General features: G+C 41.5%; 1 protein-coding gene across 1 annotated transcript; it reads left to right on the plus strand.

The window, feature by feature from the left end:
• Positions 1–885: 885 nt before the first annotated feature.
• On the plus strand, positions 886–10,699 carry LOC306710102 (excitatory amino acid transporter 1-like; the record flags this gene model as incomplete). Its single annotated transcript, XM_079178487.1, has 9 exons — positions 886–1,024; positions 1,137–1,274; positions 2,546–2,750; positions 2,840–2,882; positions 4,176–4,456; positions 4,545–4,778; positions 8,999–9,193; positions 9,287–9,421; positions 10,489–10,699. The coding sequence occupies 9 exons, from the start codon at positions 886–888 to the stop codon at positions 10,697–10,699; spliced, it is 1,581 nt and encodes a 526-aa protein (XP_079034613.1).
• Positions 10,700–15,766: the final 5,067 nt, after the last annotated feature.

Raw genomic sequence — 15,766 nt, forward strand, 5'->3', positions numbered from 1 at the left:
ATTTAAAGCTGGGTTCTGGTTTTGTCAAGTCTAAGTTTAAAGAGTTATTGGACTCTGTAATTCTTCTTCTCGTTCATATTGGCCCTGAAGTGATCCTTTTCTTTTTTATCTTTTACAATATCCACAGAATTTACACTCAATGTGTGATGCTGATTTCTGTACTTCTGCAGAGATCACTTCCTCCTGTTTTTAATCAGAATATCAGATCTGAATATCTGAATTTCGTTCAAATTGTCTCCAACCGTAGAGATCATGTTGCCTCATCCAATGTACACTCAGTCTTAGAACCCAATGGTGTGTAGCAACACTTACAAACTGGCAACTGACTGAGAAAAAGCGTTGATACATGTACCGCAGGGCTGGTGGGGGGAAAAGGAGAACAGGTGTGCAGGTGAATGAGAGGCAGACTGGGAGCGATGGGTAGGTCTTAGGGCATCTGCTGGACAGGTAGAGGATAGCAGGTCTGGGAAGTTAGTGGAGAGCATTGGGCCTAAAGTGAGTGGGGGATGGAGATGTGACAGGGAGCCATTTTTCTTGTATCAGGATTGAGGGACTTTGGCGTTCATGATTGGACCATTTCGGTTCTAGGATTTCCTCTAAGTTGTGTTGGTGGTCCTGTCAAGCAAAGAGCTCTGCCAAACTGCTCCAGAGGCAGCCATTGCATTATAAATAACATATACAAAGTGGCAACTTGAATACAGCCCAGAACTTACAGTAATGGACATATGGACATACAAGTATTGTGTTAAGGCAAACTTGAAAAGATCTAAACCAATCCTGTAAATCCCAAATGTCCTTGATAAACACTGTCGAGACCTCTGCTCGGTGTAGATCTACCAGCCTGCTGTTTGCACTAATGAACCTGTTGTGGTTTACTACAGCAGGATGCAGCGACTCAGGGAAGGCGTTCACATACGTACAATGAAGGCAAAGAGGAAAGTGGAGGAGATCTCCAAAGAGGACGTCCAGGCTTTCCTCAAGAAGAATGCCTTTGTGCTCTTTACAGTCGGGGCAGTTATTGTAGGTGCGTATGCCTCTGCAAGCTAAATGCTCATTCAGTCTGTATCTCCTCTGCATTACCAACACTCCACATAGAGATCCACCTACAGTATATAATGCTGTCACTCTCTCTGCAGGTATTGTTCTGGGATTCACGCTGCGCCCATATAAGATGACCTATCGAGAGGTGAAGTACTTCTCCTTCCCTGGAGAGCTGTTAATGAGAATGCTTCAGATGCTTGTTCTCCCCTTACTGGTATCCAGTCTGATAACAGGTACGACGTCTGTCAGTGGATACAGGACTTGTCAACATTCACTTTGTTCTGGATTCTCAGAGTTATGATTCTGTTTCTCCTCAGAGGTCTTCTATGTTCATGTGATTGGTCAGCTGTGACTTTAGCACCATGTCTTCATCAGACACGACACTGATAATACATTTTGGTATTTGTTGTACAAATTGAGGGAAGAGATATGCCATTGATTGAAAAAGGAGATGCAACTGGTGCAATTTGACAACCCACTGAGGAGGCCAGCCTCACCCCCAGCCTGGTGATGAAGAGATCCAGATTCACTTACAGCGAACACTTGGTTCAAATCAACTACAGAAGGTGCTTCATCCTTGTGGCCGCTACGTGCACTCGGCCTATTTTAATGGTTTGCAGCAGTGGACCTCAACTTGTTTTAAGGCAGTCTGCCACTGAAACTTAAAAGGAACTTATTTCGTTTCCACAAATTAGAAAATGATAAAGTTACAGTAGGCCTCTCGTTTTTTTCTTGTGTCAACAAAAGGTTGGTTTCCATACTGCTAACATTTCCCATATTGTGAGAGCTTTTCCTTTAATTAAGCCTACAGTCTGTCATTTAGCCGTCAGTCCAGACTTTAGAAGCTCCCTTTCAGTATCTCACTTAGTTGCAATGGAGAAAAGGCCAGTCAGAGGTGGGATTCAGAGCTGTACATATTACACTTCATCTTTGGGAAGGGAATAAAACTATTGTAGTTCACTTCTGTCCTGTGATCTGGATGGAGTGTTTTAACTAAACAGGCTTCAAGAGACCTCATAGCAGGTCCCCAGTAGAGGATTTTGTTTTTGTTAACACGTTCACTGATTGTCTGGGGAATATGTGCTATCTGCACTCACAGTGCATCACAGCTGGGTGCCACAATGATTTTCCCTTCTTTAAGATTTAGCTCTTTTAAACTGTTTAATGCTATTCACAACATATATATTGGCCATACTGTGCTGAAACAGCTGGAAGCCAACCACATGCACAACATGGCAAACGTTTTGCTTTATTATCTTTTCTGTCATAAACAGGAAAACCTTCAACAAAAAATGTGAATGCCCTTCTTTCGAATTACAACTGCTATTTGCCACTTGAAACATAATCCACTCCAAAGGGTTCCTTTAAAGATAACATCCGCCGGATGGACAGAGAGAAAACTTCACCACCAGAACTAGTGCTGACAGGGCACTGCTTTGTAAAGAATATTAGTACATGTCTTAATACTCTGATACTGACTGTATTTCCAACCTCTGTCCATTAGGAATGGCAGCTTTAGACAGCAAAGCCTCAGGAAAGATGGGCATGAGAGCCGTGATTTACTACATGACCACGACCTTTATCGCAGTCTTCATTGGTATCATAGTCGTCCTCATCATCCACCCAGGAAAAGGATCAAAAGCTGAGTTTGGAAAGCAGCAGAAGATAGAGCAAGTCAGTCCTGCTGATGCCTTCTTAGATCTGATCAGGTAACCTGCATATAGAAATGATAGTATTCACAGTTTGAATGGGACTGGCCAACACCGTCTCTTACTGACTGTGTGATTTCTCATTTCAGAAATATGTTTCCACCGAACTTGGTCCAAGCCTGCACACAGCAGGTGAGCTTCACAACGAATGTTGATTCTCAATTTGCAGTAGCTTTTATCTATATATGTAAATGTCAGACTGTGTAAATGTAACTACTCCTAACATATTGGTAAATAACTGTCTCTGCATTTGATTATTGTTTATTCAAGTATTAAAATATTGTAGATGCAGTTATATAAATGTAAAAATATATTTAAGCACATTTCTGTTATTATAACTCCTTTTAATTTAGGGTTAAACCCACATTACTCTATCAAACTATTAAAGAAAATATCAAAGACAAATATCAAACACAAGTTATTACAATAACTTTGTTCAAAGCTTAAAATCCTTTCAAGGGTGCGTTTGCACAATCCCACGTGAAGTATTTCATGTGTTGTAAAGCCACGTTTAAAGTCGTCTTCAATGTACTCACAATACATTTATATGTTAAATGTAGAGTAACCAGCCAAAGAGCTGCTCTATGACTGTTTAAGTATCTCATCATTATGACTTTCTATCTCATAACTTCGACTATTTTTAAGTCTTAACTTTTAATTTTAATTTTTTTTTGCTGGCGGATTTGCAGGCCACATAAAGTGACGTGGCGGGCAGGATTCGGCCCACAGGCCTTGAGTTTGAGATCCCTGCTCTAGCCCGTACAGTGTTCATTTCAATCAGGAGAGTCTTCATTTAGAGTGAACAATAATTCATTACTTAGAGCACAATGAGATGAACAGTGAAGAGTCTCTGGCCATTAGACCCCATTGGGACGTAGAATGGTGAAGGGGGCTGTGGGTATTTAGTTCAGGAATGCTTCCCCCTGGAGTCCACACTGGTGGTGGTAAATGGATTTTCATTTGCATATTTCTACACATCAGAACTAGACTAATTCCCATTCATGCACATTCATACACAAATGGCACAGCCTTCAGGAGCAAATTGGGGTTATGTGTCTTGCCCAAGGACACATCGGCATGGACTAGAGGAGCCGGGATCGGACTGCCCTGGTGGTGGTGAAGATCACTGGACTGGTCACTAGATATGACTAGTGGAGGGAGTAGAGGGGGGTTGTATCGGTTCTGACAGCAGCAGAGAGGAGATCAGCAACAATATGATTGGCTTAGGGAGATCGTGGAAGAATCTGGTTAGTTTAGGGTTAGGGTTAGAGTGAACGTCCATAATCACTACTATAAACATTGGGTGAGCCAGCAGGGCACAGTCATTTAACTCAAAGTATATTGACTGTATTCTGAATGTTAATTAGTGCAGTGTTCTGTTTCAAAGTCCACTAGTATAAGTCCTTTAATTCTCTCATTCTCCAGTTCAAAACCAAATATGGAAAGCGAATAGTCCATGTGACTGTGACAGTGAATGACACCCTCTTCAACTCGACCAATGGCACGCTGGAGGTCATGGATATCACCCGGGAGGAAGTGATCCCAGTGTCGGGTCAGGTGAACGGGGTCAATGCTCTCGGGCTGGTGGTCTTCTCCATGTGCTTTGGTCTAATAATTGGCAGCATGAAGGAGCAGGGCCAGATCCTGAGGGATTTCTTTGACAGCCTCAATGAAGCTATCATGCGCCTGGTTGCCATCATCATGTGGTAAGACTTTGCTTTCAGTGGGAGGTGTTGAACGAATGTTAATGTCACACTTATTTTCAATAACTCGCTGTTCCTCTCCTCCTCTCAGGTATGCTCCTATTGGTATCCTGTTCCTGATTGCAGGAAAGATTGTGGAGATGGATGATCTGACACAGATGGGCGGCCAGCTGGGCATGTATACCATCACAGTTATCATTGGCTTACTGATACATGGAGTTCTTATTCTTCCCACTCTTTATTTTGTTATCACTCGGCAAAACCCTTTTATCTTCATTGCTGGTCTCCTGCAAGCCTTGATAACAGCCCTGGGAACCTCCTCCAGGTGAGTCGTGTCCCACACTACCACACTTCAATCAATGAATCATAACTATTCCCTAAAACAAACTACACTTGGCCTTTGAACGACCCAAAACCTGTTTTGTCTGCTAAACATGTCCGTATGCTTTAATCTAAGTGTCTGTCCAATTGTCAACCACCACATCCTCCCTCCAGCCCTTGCAGGACTTTCACACTATGTCCGTTGCTATGAGCATCTAATTCACATTGGGTTAGTTGAAAGCCTGGTGCGTCTCATACAGATGCTAAGTCTCTTGTGTGTCGCTATCACACACAGAGCTACTGCAGAAGAGTCTGAATGTGACGTTGTGAGAGTAAGACCGTAGGCCTGTACTATGAAGCAGGATTTAAGTTTAGCGAGGTAACTTCAGGATGAACTCTGGGTTCACAGTCCTACGACGGAGGTTCACTTCTTACCGGGATAGATCGTCATGGTAACTGATGCTGAGCACATAACCTGTGTTATATGTTGGAGATAAGAGACCAACTTGAATAAAGCACCGCCTACTGACCAATCAAAGCTCGGTTCATGAATAGTTATAATATTACACAATTATGAAGAAGTTAAAGTCATAATCCAGACTGATAGTAACACAGTTTAAACTGATACATGCAGAAAAGACATCTGGCAATAACTCACTGACTGTGAATGTGTAAAATAACAGATTTATAATTTGACTGCTTCATCTAGAGCACGATAGATCGGACTATAATTACATGTGTGTATTCTGTTACGTTCATGTGTTCTTATGGTGTGTGTGACAATATTTTAGCATTGTTCTTCCAGCTGTAACCCTGGCGGTGTGAAACAGACTTGAGAACAAATCGGTATATATTCTCATATCATATATTCATATCCTACATTCACTTATGTGTATTAGCTTCTTGAGCCATGTGTTGCAGTCACAGACTGGATGCATTGCCTTTTGTTACTTTGCTCCGGTTACTCTAATGTATGCTGGTGATCATAAGTTATGGGAGGAAACCTTCTTACTGCATTGAATTATGTTTGTATATCTTTTTTTATTTACTCCCAAGTCTGTTTCACACCGCTGGGGTTGCAATTGAACGAATAAGAACACATGTAAGCAACACATTAATTTCATGAAACACACATGTAGTTATAGTCAGCTCTATCGCGCTCTACATGAAGCAGTGAAATTTAAAATCTGTTATTTCACACATTGTGTTGTTTTTAGTCTGGATTATGACTTGAACTTGCTGCAAACCCCACCCTTTTCTGTGAAGTTGATAACCAGCTTTGTAGGACCGTTTAGGGTTAGTTCAACCAGATAACCAAAAGATATCTGGATGGTTGAACTGGCTTTGTAGTACAGGCCTCCAGTTGGTAAAAGACAGAGGGGAGAGTGAAATGAGGGAGACAATATTAAGCATAGGAAGAACGGAGAGCAACTCAGGTTGAGCCGTGGGACGAAGAGGCGCTGGGGTGGATCTGGATTAGGTTGGGACAGGACAGGGCCAAATGTGTCGCCTTTCTTTTACCTTGGTTTGTTGGCTTGTTTGTTTTTCTTCCGAAGTTACTGTTTTCAATAGCCCTGTACTGTACAACCGTGCATGCCTTGGGGGCCAAAGGTAGCATTAGCTGCTGAAGTTAGAATTATTCACCTTGTGTTTCTCTAATTGTGTGAATGCTGTGAATGGCTTGAAACAGATATGTGATTGGGGAATGAAGCTAGATGTCAGGAGAGGGGAACACACACACACACAGGAGTACAGAGAGAGAGAGAACATTACTTTGAAAGGTCACTTTTGGACAGCCAGACTGGTATGTTTGTTTTTAGTTCCATGCAGCTGTTGGATTGTGTATTAATACAGAGAGGTGCAGGAATGAGTCCTAAAACCTCAGAAATGAGTGACGTGTGCACTTTGGGTTCCCTCATCTGGAAATCAGTGTTTTCTGAATGTGTTTTTGGTTAGATGCCTGAAATATGGAATGTGCTTAATACAAGCGGAAGAGATTTTAACGTTTTGTTCTACAATATAAAATACGTCAGTAAATACCTCTCTAGTGAATTTAGAAGCTTTTACGTGTCTTAAAAAGGTGGTTCAAATTCTAAACGTAATAATGAATATCTTGCATTTAAGGCTACATATAATAGGAGTCTATGTTCATTGATTACTGTTAATGATTCCTCACAATTATTATTAACAATGTTTTACCAAGTGATCATGAGTTTGATGGCAGACAAGCATATTAGAGGTCTTCAGTACATGTACAAGCTAATATTTAACACCAAATCTTTAAACGGAGCTAACTGTACGGACTCATCTTTAGTGGAGCTCCTCACTGCTGACTGGATATGAAGCCCTCTTAGGCACATTTGTGATTTGTAATTTTGGGCTATACAAAAATAAATTGAATTGAAATTGAATTGTCCTATCTTTATTCAAGAGTGTGGGCTTTCAATTTGAAAGCATGACTTATTGATTTCATATCAGATTGTATCATGCTGTCCCTCAACACCCTGTCCTCATACTCAAACAGCCCCTGCTTGCACTTGGATTTCTGCTCAGACTGCTTGTGAGGAGAGGGGCTGAAGCTGGAACGCAAGAAATCTGTGCAAGCAACGATATATCTGAGTGCAAGCATCCAGTTCAAACAGAAATCCAAGCGCAAGCAGGCGGTATTTGTGTGTGAGGACAGGGTTTAGAGGGAGAACATTTCACAATATGAAATTAAATCATTAAGAAATGTTCTTCAATTGAAAGAACTCACTCTTGAGTAAAGATAGGAAAAAAAGCTCCATAACTAAAAGCACTGTTGTCAGCTCAGTCATGATACACATACATTACTTCCTGCTTAAAAGCTTACTGAAATGCCATGAAAGCCACAGAGACAGTGACAGCCATAACTCTGCTGCAGATTAGTCCGCCACTATTATGGAAAGTAAATAAGTAGCCTACATTTATTTAAAGCTATTGAATGAAATAAAAACCCAGCCTATGTTGCCAACTATTTTACAGTGAAATTAGCCAGCAGCGCTAAATCCAAAAGTCCTTAAATCTAGCAGGTGGGTAGGTAGATACGTAGGTTAGCACACAGGTGGGTAGGTAGATACGTAGGTTAGCACACAGGTGGGTAGGTAGATACGTAGGTAAGCACACAGGTGGGTAGGTAGATACGTAGGTTAGCACACAGGTGGGTAGGTAGATACGTAGGTTAGCACACAGGTGGATAGGTAGATACGTAGGTAAGCACACAGGTGGGTAGGTAGATACGTAGGTAAGCACACAGGTGGGTAGGTAGATACGTAGGTAAGCACACAGGTGGGTAGGTAGATACGTAGGTAAGCACACAGGTGGGTAGGTAGATACGTAGGTAAGCACACAGGTGGGTAGGTAGATACGTAGGTTAGCACACAGGTGGGTAGGTAGATACGTAGGTAAGCACACAGGTGGGTAGGTAGATACGTAGGTAAGCACACAGGTGGGTAGGTAGATACGTAGGTAAGCACACAGGTGGGTAGGTAGATACGTAGGTAAGCACACAGGTGGGTAGGTAGATACGTAGGTTAGCACACAGGTGGGTAGGTAGATACGTAGGTAAACACACAGGTGGGTAGGTAGATACGTAGGTAAGCACACAGGTGGGTAGGTAGATACGTAGGTAAGCACACAGGTGGGTAGGTAGATACGTAGGTTAGCACACAGGTGGGTAGGTAGATACGTAGGTAAGCACACAGGTGGGTAGGTAGATACGTAGGTAAGCACACAGGTGGGTAGGTAGATACGTAGGTTAGCACACAGGTGGGTAGGTAGATACGTAGGTTAGCACACAGGTGGGTAGGTAGATACGTAGGTAAGCACACAGGTGGGTAGGTAGATACGTAGGTTAGCACACAGGTGGGTAGGTAGATACGTAGGTAAGCACACAGGTGGGTAGTCCGTCCAATCTTTTTCGATTGTATGGTGGTTCAGTATAGTCACTTCAGTTTGAAGATTTGCTGTTAAAGATGTGTTTGTTCATGTACTGAACACTTCTAGACTGAATGGTGATATGATCACTTCCTGGTGTACAGTGGGCTTCATGCTGAAGTGCATTTGAATGAGATGGAATCACTTAGCTTAGAACAAAAAGTGAACCAAGCTAAAAATGAACTGAATGCAACAATTCAAGCAAAGTGAAGGATATTTCCCAACATGTAAGACTGTTTTTTAATCTGGTTCCATTCTTTCATCTCTCAGCTCAGCCACCCTCCCTGTCACCTTTAAATGTCTGGAGGAGAACAACAAAATTGACAAGCGAATCACACGTTTCGTGCTGCCTGTGGGTGCCACCATCAACATGGATGGAACAGCTCTGTATGAGGCACTGGCAGCCATCTTTATTGCCCAGGTCAACAATATCGAGATGAACTTTGGTCAGATCATCACCATCAGGTTAAAAAAAAGAGGAGGATCATAGGTTATGCTTCTGCAAAACAAATGAAAAATCCCAGCATTTTTATCTGTGTATGCTTCTCTTCACTCTAGTATTACAGCGACTGCAGCCAGTATCGGAGCTGCTGGCATCCCTCAGGCAGGCCTGGTCACCATGGTGATTGTACTGACCTCTGTTGGACTTCCTACTGATGACATCACTCTCATCATTGCGGTTGATTGGTTTCTGTGAGTGGCTTCCTGGATCATGAACATGTGAACAATAATACATTTTTGCTTCCATTCAAAGACAAGTGTGTGTGACACGTTGCTCTGTGAAGTGCTGTAACTTTCACTCATCATCTTAAAGGTCAAAAGCAGATCTGTGTCTACTACCACCTAGTGACATACTTCTCTCTCCCCGGAGTCTCGTTCCACATCTTCCCTTTTGTATTGAATATTTTTGCAATGAGTTTTAACATAGAAACATAATTAGGTTTCCCAAATTAATCATTTCAATTAGAATATCCTTCCCTGAAATTACTCAGCTAACTGGGGTAATAAGAAAAATACCCTTCTCTCCTTTGACTGGAATGGACCAAATCTGACTGTCTGTCAGAGCATTCCCACACGAAGACAGGCCCAGAAGTATAATATAGTGTTTGATGAATAAAATCCTGTATGTTCTAAAGCTACAGCTGTGTTTTATAAAGCAAGAATATCAGCGAACCAGGCTTATTTTCAGGTTTTGGTAAGTCTGGCCTAAGTTCTCATAGAAACTTTCCTTGAGACTAGTCTGGTCCACTCAGGCTAGTTGTCAAGCTTAGCTTCCCCTCAGGCTGAAAGGTTTTAAGACTTTACAGCTCACATTACAAAAAGTGAAGCCTTGGGGGAACTACCTACTAGAGACCTTTTTGTTGGCCGGGGGCAGGTTTCAGGAAGTCACTGCACCCAGCAAAGAAACCGTCCAGTACATAAGGACCCACCGATCCACAACTTGTTTTTTGACTTTTTTTGTTATTCATTTTACAAATTAAAGATAAAAGTTATATATGTCAAAATATAACATGTTCATCAGTGAGCGTTAGAGCTGTTGGCAGTCTTTATGCTAAACTAAGCTAATAGCCTTCTGGCTCCAGCTCCATCTGCTCGTCTAATAAATAAAGTATTTTATTAGCATTTGACCTCATTTCAGTTGCATACAACTAAATGAAGAAAAGCAACTCTGCCCTCAAATATAGCTGCAGTTACCGTGCACCCAGCATGTTTGCCCACTTAATTGCCCTTTTATTGTCTTTGTTCATGCTGGAGAGTAGGGACCGTCTGCGTACCACGACCAATGTCTTGGGGGATTCGATCGGAGCCGGCATTGTGGAGTTCCTGTCCCGACATGAGCTCCGCAGCAAAGACGTGGAGATGGGAAACTCAGTGCTGGAGGAGAGGGAGAGGAAGAAACCCTACAAGCTCATCTCCCAGGATAGTGATTTTGAAAATGACAAACGTACTCACAGTGAATCAATCATGTAGTTCAACATCATTACCATGTACAAGCACTTACAGCTGGTTCTGTTTTGGGGAGTAGCGACCTAATCCTAATCGTCAACCATAGTTTTACTGTTATTATTTCACACTTTTTTGATTTGATAACATTCCTTTATTATCGCTTTCATCCAAAATGACAGTGCTGACATTATTTGGTTTTTGTTCAAATAGGACTGGTAGTTTTTGTTTTGTATGTTTACGAGTGAAATTAACATTTGAACCTCATATTACCGTCGTGTAGAGTTTGAGCTGGAGGTAGGTTTAGATATGTGCTGGATGAAAGCTAAAACACTGCAGTGAACCACAGAGATATTATGATATGTTATATTATGTTAAGAAATTACATATTTGGACTCTAACCATTTTTCCACCTGGACATGACTAAAGTTAAATTAAAATGTGTCTATATTGTCCCAACATTAGATGGTTAATATTGTGGTTATTACAGGTTTGATTTGTATGTTTCAGTGGTACAGGTTCACAGATTCTTTCTCATACAAGAATTGCAAATACATGTGTGTGTGTGTGTGTGTGTGTGTGTGTGTGTGTGCACATTCACATCCTGACAGTGTGTGACTTTTTATCAACATTGCTGATTCACTGCAGATATGAGAAAAGTGACTATGTTGGGTTATTAATACATGTTAAAGCCTCTGATTTCAATATGAATGTGTGAAAAAGAATTCAACAACTGAACATAAAAACAGTTGTTTTAGATTTTGTTTATTATAACTTCAGTGAAATAAACCGAAAAAAGCCTTTCCTGCCTGTCTCCCTTTTATTTATGTCAGGGATCATTTCAATTGATTAAATAATAAAATATGATAAAGAGCCAGAGAGAGAGAGGGTGATTATAAAAAAAAGAGTGAAGAGTATTTAGAACATTGGAAAGAAGAAACTGAAAGCCAAAGTAGAATAGAAAGTAATCTGGCGCCAAAATAAGATGATGAATTGTCGGGATATCTCTCTACTGTCAGAGATATAAAGCAGAGACAGATCCTCACCAAGTACAAGCCCAGTGACCACAAGCTGGAAATCCAAACAGGAAGACACTAAAAACCATGGCAACGAAAAGAAAACAGAAGATGTGGTCGCTGTTGGACAGGTGAGGTCAGGGTATCACTACTTAAAGATCCACCAAGCGAAGATAAACTGTCTGCAGGAGCAGCAACACGCACAGGTGTCCAACCTGGTGAGACGCAGGAGGAGCCAGGCCTGGAGTCACCCCGTATTGCCCAGAACCTCCAAGTGTTGCAAACTAATCCCTCTAGCATCGAGTCTAACAGAAGCTGGATCAAATGTCCTGCAGCTAATATGGTAAATGGACTGTACTTGTATAGCACATTTCTAGTCAACCCCTCAAAGCTCTTTAACACTACATGTGATCATTTGCCCATTCACACTGATCCATACACTGATGCAGGGATCCATGCAAGGTGCCACCTGCCTATCTAACATTCATACAACATTCACACACTGTAGGCACAGCTACAGGAGCAATGTTGGGGTTAAGTGCCCAAGGACACATCGACATAGGCTTGCGGAGCCACCGATCCTCTGATGGAAGGACGACCCTGCTCTCCATTGAGCCAGTCGTCAATATGACTTCACTTTGGAAACAGTTTGACCAAAATGTCAACCACATTTTGGAGGCAACGGTCAAATGTAGGAAAAGAAGAACGCATTGGCTTGGCCCAGCTGATGTGCATTCTACGGAAAAGGATCAGAGTCCTCGCCAGACAGAGTGGCATCAAAGGCGGCGGTGAGGAAGGGCTCGAAAGCGTGCCGCCTTTATTGCCAACCTCTTAAATTTCACCTTGGACTTGCTGGGACAGAAGCGCAGTGGGAAACTGGTCTGCTCCCAGGAAGACATAGACCAACATCTGAAGGCAGATATATCTACATATATGTCCTACATTAATAAAAGCACCTCGTCAATGCTGAGGCATTACAGAGCGAGGCATGAAAATGAGGAGGTCACAAATACACCAAGAATAAACACAGGTATACAGACATTTTACAACTTCCTCATGGTCACTTTATTGATAATTAATTCATATTATTTTTTTATTACTTCATTTTTGACCATCAAGCTTCCAGGAAGCATGCATTGGACCAGGCAGTTCTCAATTTCATTCTCAAGGACTGCCAACCCCTCAGCATTGTTGAGAGTGAGGGGTTCAGGGAACTGCTTCAGGTCCTTGAGCCATCATATGTTTTGCCAACCAGAAAGGTTTGTATAGAAAATGTCTAGAGAAGTAGTTGATATATCCAATTAATTTAATATTTAATTTAAATATATTGATTTGCTTTTGGTTTAACTTGGTTTAATTTTTAGACTGTCAAAGAAATGGTGGCCAGAAAATATGAGAAGGAACGAGAACGAGTGAAAATGGAAGTACAGCGAGCTGTGGCAGTGAGTAGAACAGCTGACATGTGGACATCTGTGAACATGGAGGCTTACTTGGCTCTTACCTGTCACTACATTAATGAGAATATGCAGTTGTGTACATCTGTGTTGAGAGTGCAATACTTTCCACAAAGTCACACTGCTGACAATTTGGCTCGAGTCACAAGGGGCATGATGGATGACTGGGCCATAACTAATAAAGTAAAGTGTCTTGTGACCGACGCAGCACCAAACATGATTTCATCCACAAAAATTCTCCAAATTCGGCATTCAATTTGCATTGCACACACTCTAAATTTATTAGTAAAAAAAATCATGTGAACAAATCCCTACACTTACATCAATCAGACACAAATCGAGGCAAATTGTAACATACTTCAGATCAAGCACCACAGCCAAAGAGAAGCTTGCTCAAGTGCAGCAACAGATGGGACGGCCAAGCCTGAAACTCATCAATGAGGTGCCAACACGCTGGAACAGCACATATCAAATGCTGGCAAGGCTACATGATGAGAAGGAACCAGTGTGGGTATCCCTCGCCTCACTAAAAACACACATAACTCCACTTACGGCTGATGAGTTTACCATCATAGGAGAAACACTTCTTGTGCATGCTCCTTTCCATCAAGCTACAATGGAGTTGTCTGAAGAGAAGAGAGTTTCAGGGTCAAAGGTCATCCCCATGATGAAAATGCTCTACCATGCACTTGAGCATAACGCTTCAAATTTGCACACACAGGCAGCAATACACCTCCACGAACACCTGAGGCCACGAGTCACAGACACGGCTTCCAATCTGGAGTCATTCAGTGTGTTGACCCTATCAACACTTCTAGACCCCAGATTTAAATCACTCGGGTTTCGTAGTTCCTCCAAATGCAGTGAAGCAGTCAGTAGACTGAAATCTGAATGTGCGGCTGTAATTGGGCACACATCGACTGAGCCACAGCCTGGACCTTCTTCACAACAGCTATCGGCACCCACTTCAGGCATGTTATTCAGTTTTATCAGTTTATTTGTGCATTTATTTGCTTGCAAATCATGTACTAAAATGCCAATTTGTTGTTTTTTAGATAACCTGTGGAAGCACCTAGATGAGGAAGTTGGCAGGCAGACCACCAACGTCAGCGCCGATGCAATCATTGAGGTTCAGAAATACCTGGTAGAGGGCAACATTCCAAGGTCCCAGGATCCTTGAAATATTGGGACAACCAAAAGAACACATACCCAAACCTCTTCCGGCTGTCCCTACAATTTTTGTGCACACCAGCCTCGTCTGTGCCATGTGAGCGGGTGTTCTCTAAAGCTGGAGAACTTGCGTCAAAGAAACGTAATCGCCTGAATGCCAAGACATTGGAACAACTTCTTTTTTTGAATAAAAATGTATAAAAAAAAAATCCCCTCCCTGCCTCAAAGACAAGTACATAAGCATCCTCACATTCACATGTTAAAGATATAAAGATATAAAATATATTTTAAACTTAAATTAAATTAATTAAAATAATACAATATAAAATACAATAACTTAAATTATATTATTGTATATACTAGGTCATTAAATCAGTATGTCAGCCTGTCAACTAGGTTGCCTGTAATGATTTTTAAGATCCAGCAGGTGTCAGTATTGAGCAACACAGTGACACAATACCGACACAGTATCAATACAGTTTGGGTAATGTTCTGTAACGCTTCATGAGGCCTCATCTACCCATCACTAAAACAAGGAGCAGTGTTTTAGAGAGATAGCTATACATCGTAGCTCTCTATAGTAATCCATCTCTCTTCCTGATGCCATAGCTGTTCATGGCATGTTCATCCAGAATCAATGGAAATTATAAAACAAGTGATATTTCAAACAAGGTTCTAAAAAAGGAACTGACTGAAAATGACTCACAGTTCTGTAGACATGTGGACTATAATAACTTAAACATTACTTTTGGCTGAACAGACCCTTTAACCTCAACTCTTTTAACTGCAGGTTGACATGGCGCTTGGAGTTGACTGGACCGTGTGGTCATCGTCGGTCCCTGAAGTTCAGCTGCAACGCTCACTAACTGACCAGGAAGTTGAAAGTCTACCAGACCCTGATGGCATCCGGTCCAATGTGTTGAATGTCTTTGTACAAACCGAGCTTCATATCAGAAATGCTCCAGTAGATGCCTGCGTCACAAGCTCTATGATGCAGGTGAAAGTTACATAAATGCTCTGATTAAGCATAGTCCTGAAACCAGTGTTGAATCGCATTCTTATTTACTAAACGTCTCTTTGAGTTACAGTAGTCTTTGTAATGTCCTGGAAGTTTCAGCAGGTGGAAGAACTGGGGAAGTTGCTCTCCACCACGTTAATATCCAGCTGGTGTCTGGGAAGCACATTCCATCCTATCCAGAGTTTCCCAAGGATGCTTGGAGACGCTTCCAAAAAAGAAGTCAATCTTTAGATAGATAGATATAAACTTTATTCATCCCCAGGGGGAAATTAGTTTGTAGCGGCAGCAATTTACAGAGTAAAATATTACGTATGGAAATGCACAATATATACAGTACAATAAAATAACAGAGCAGATATTGAATTTGAAGAAATAGAATAAAAAAAGAATATAAAATAGAATAAAAAATTTAAATGCACAGTATATACAATGAATG

This window comes from Pholis gunnellus (genome assembly GCF_910591455.1).
Source record: "Pholis gunnellus genome assembly, chromosome: 18".
NCBI lineage: Eukaryota > Metazoa > Chordata > Actinopteri > Perciformes > Pholidae > Pholis > Pholis gunnellus.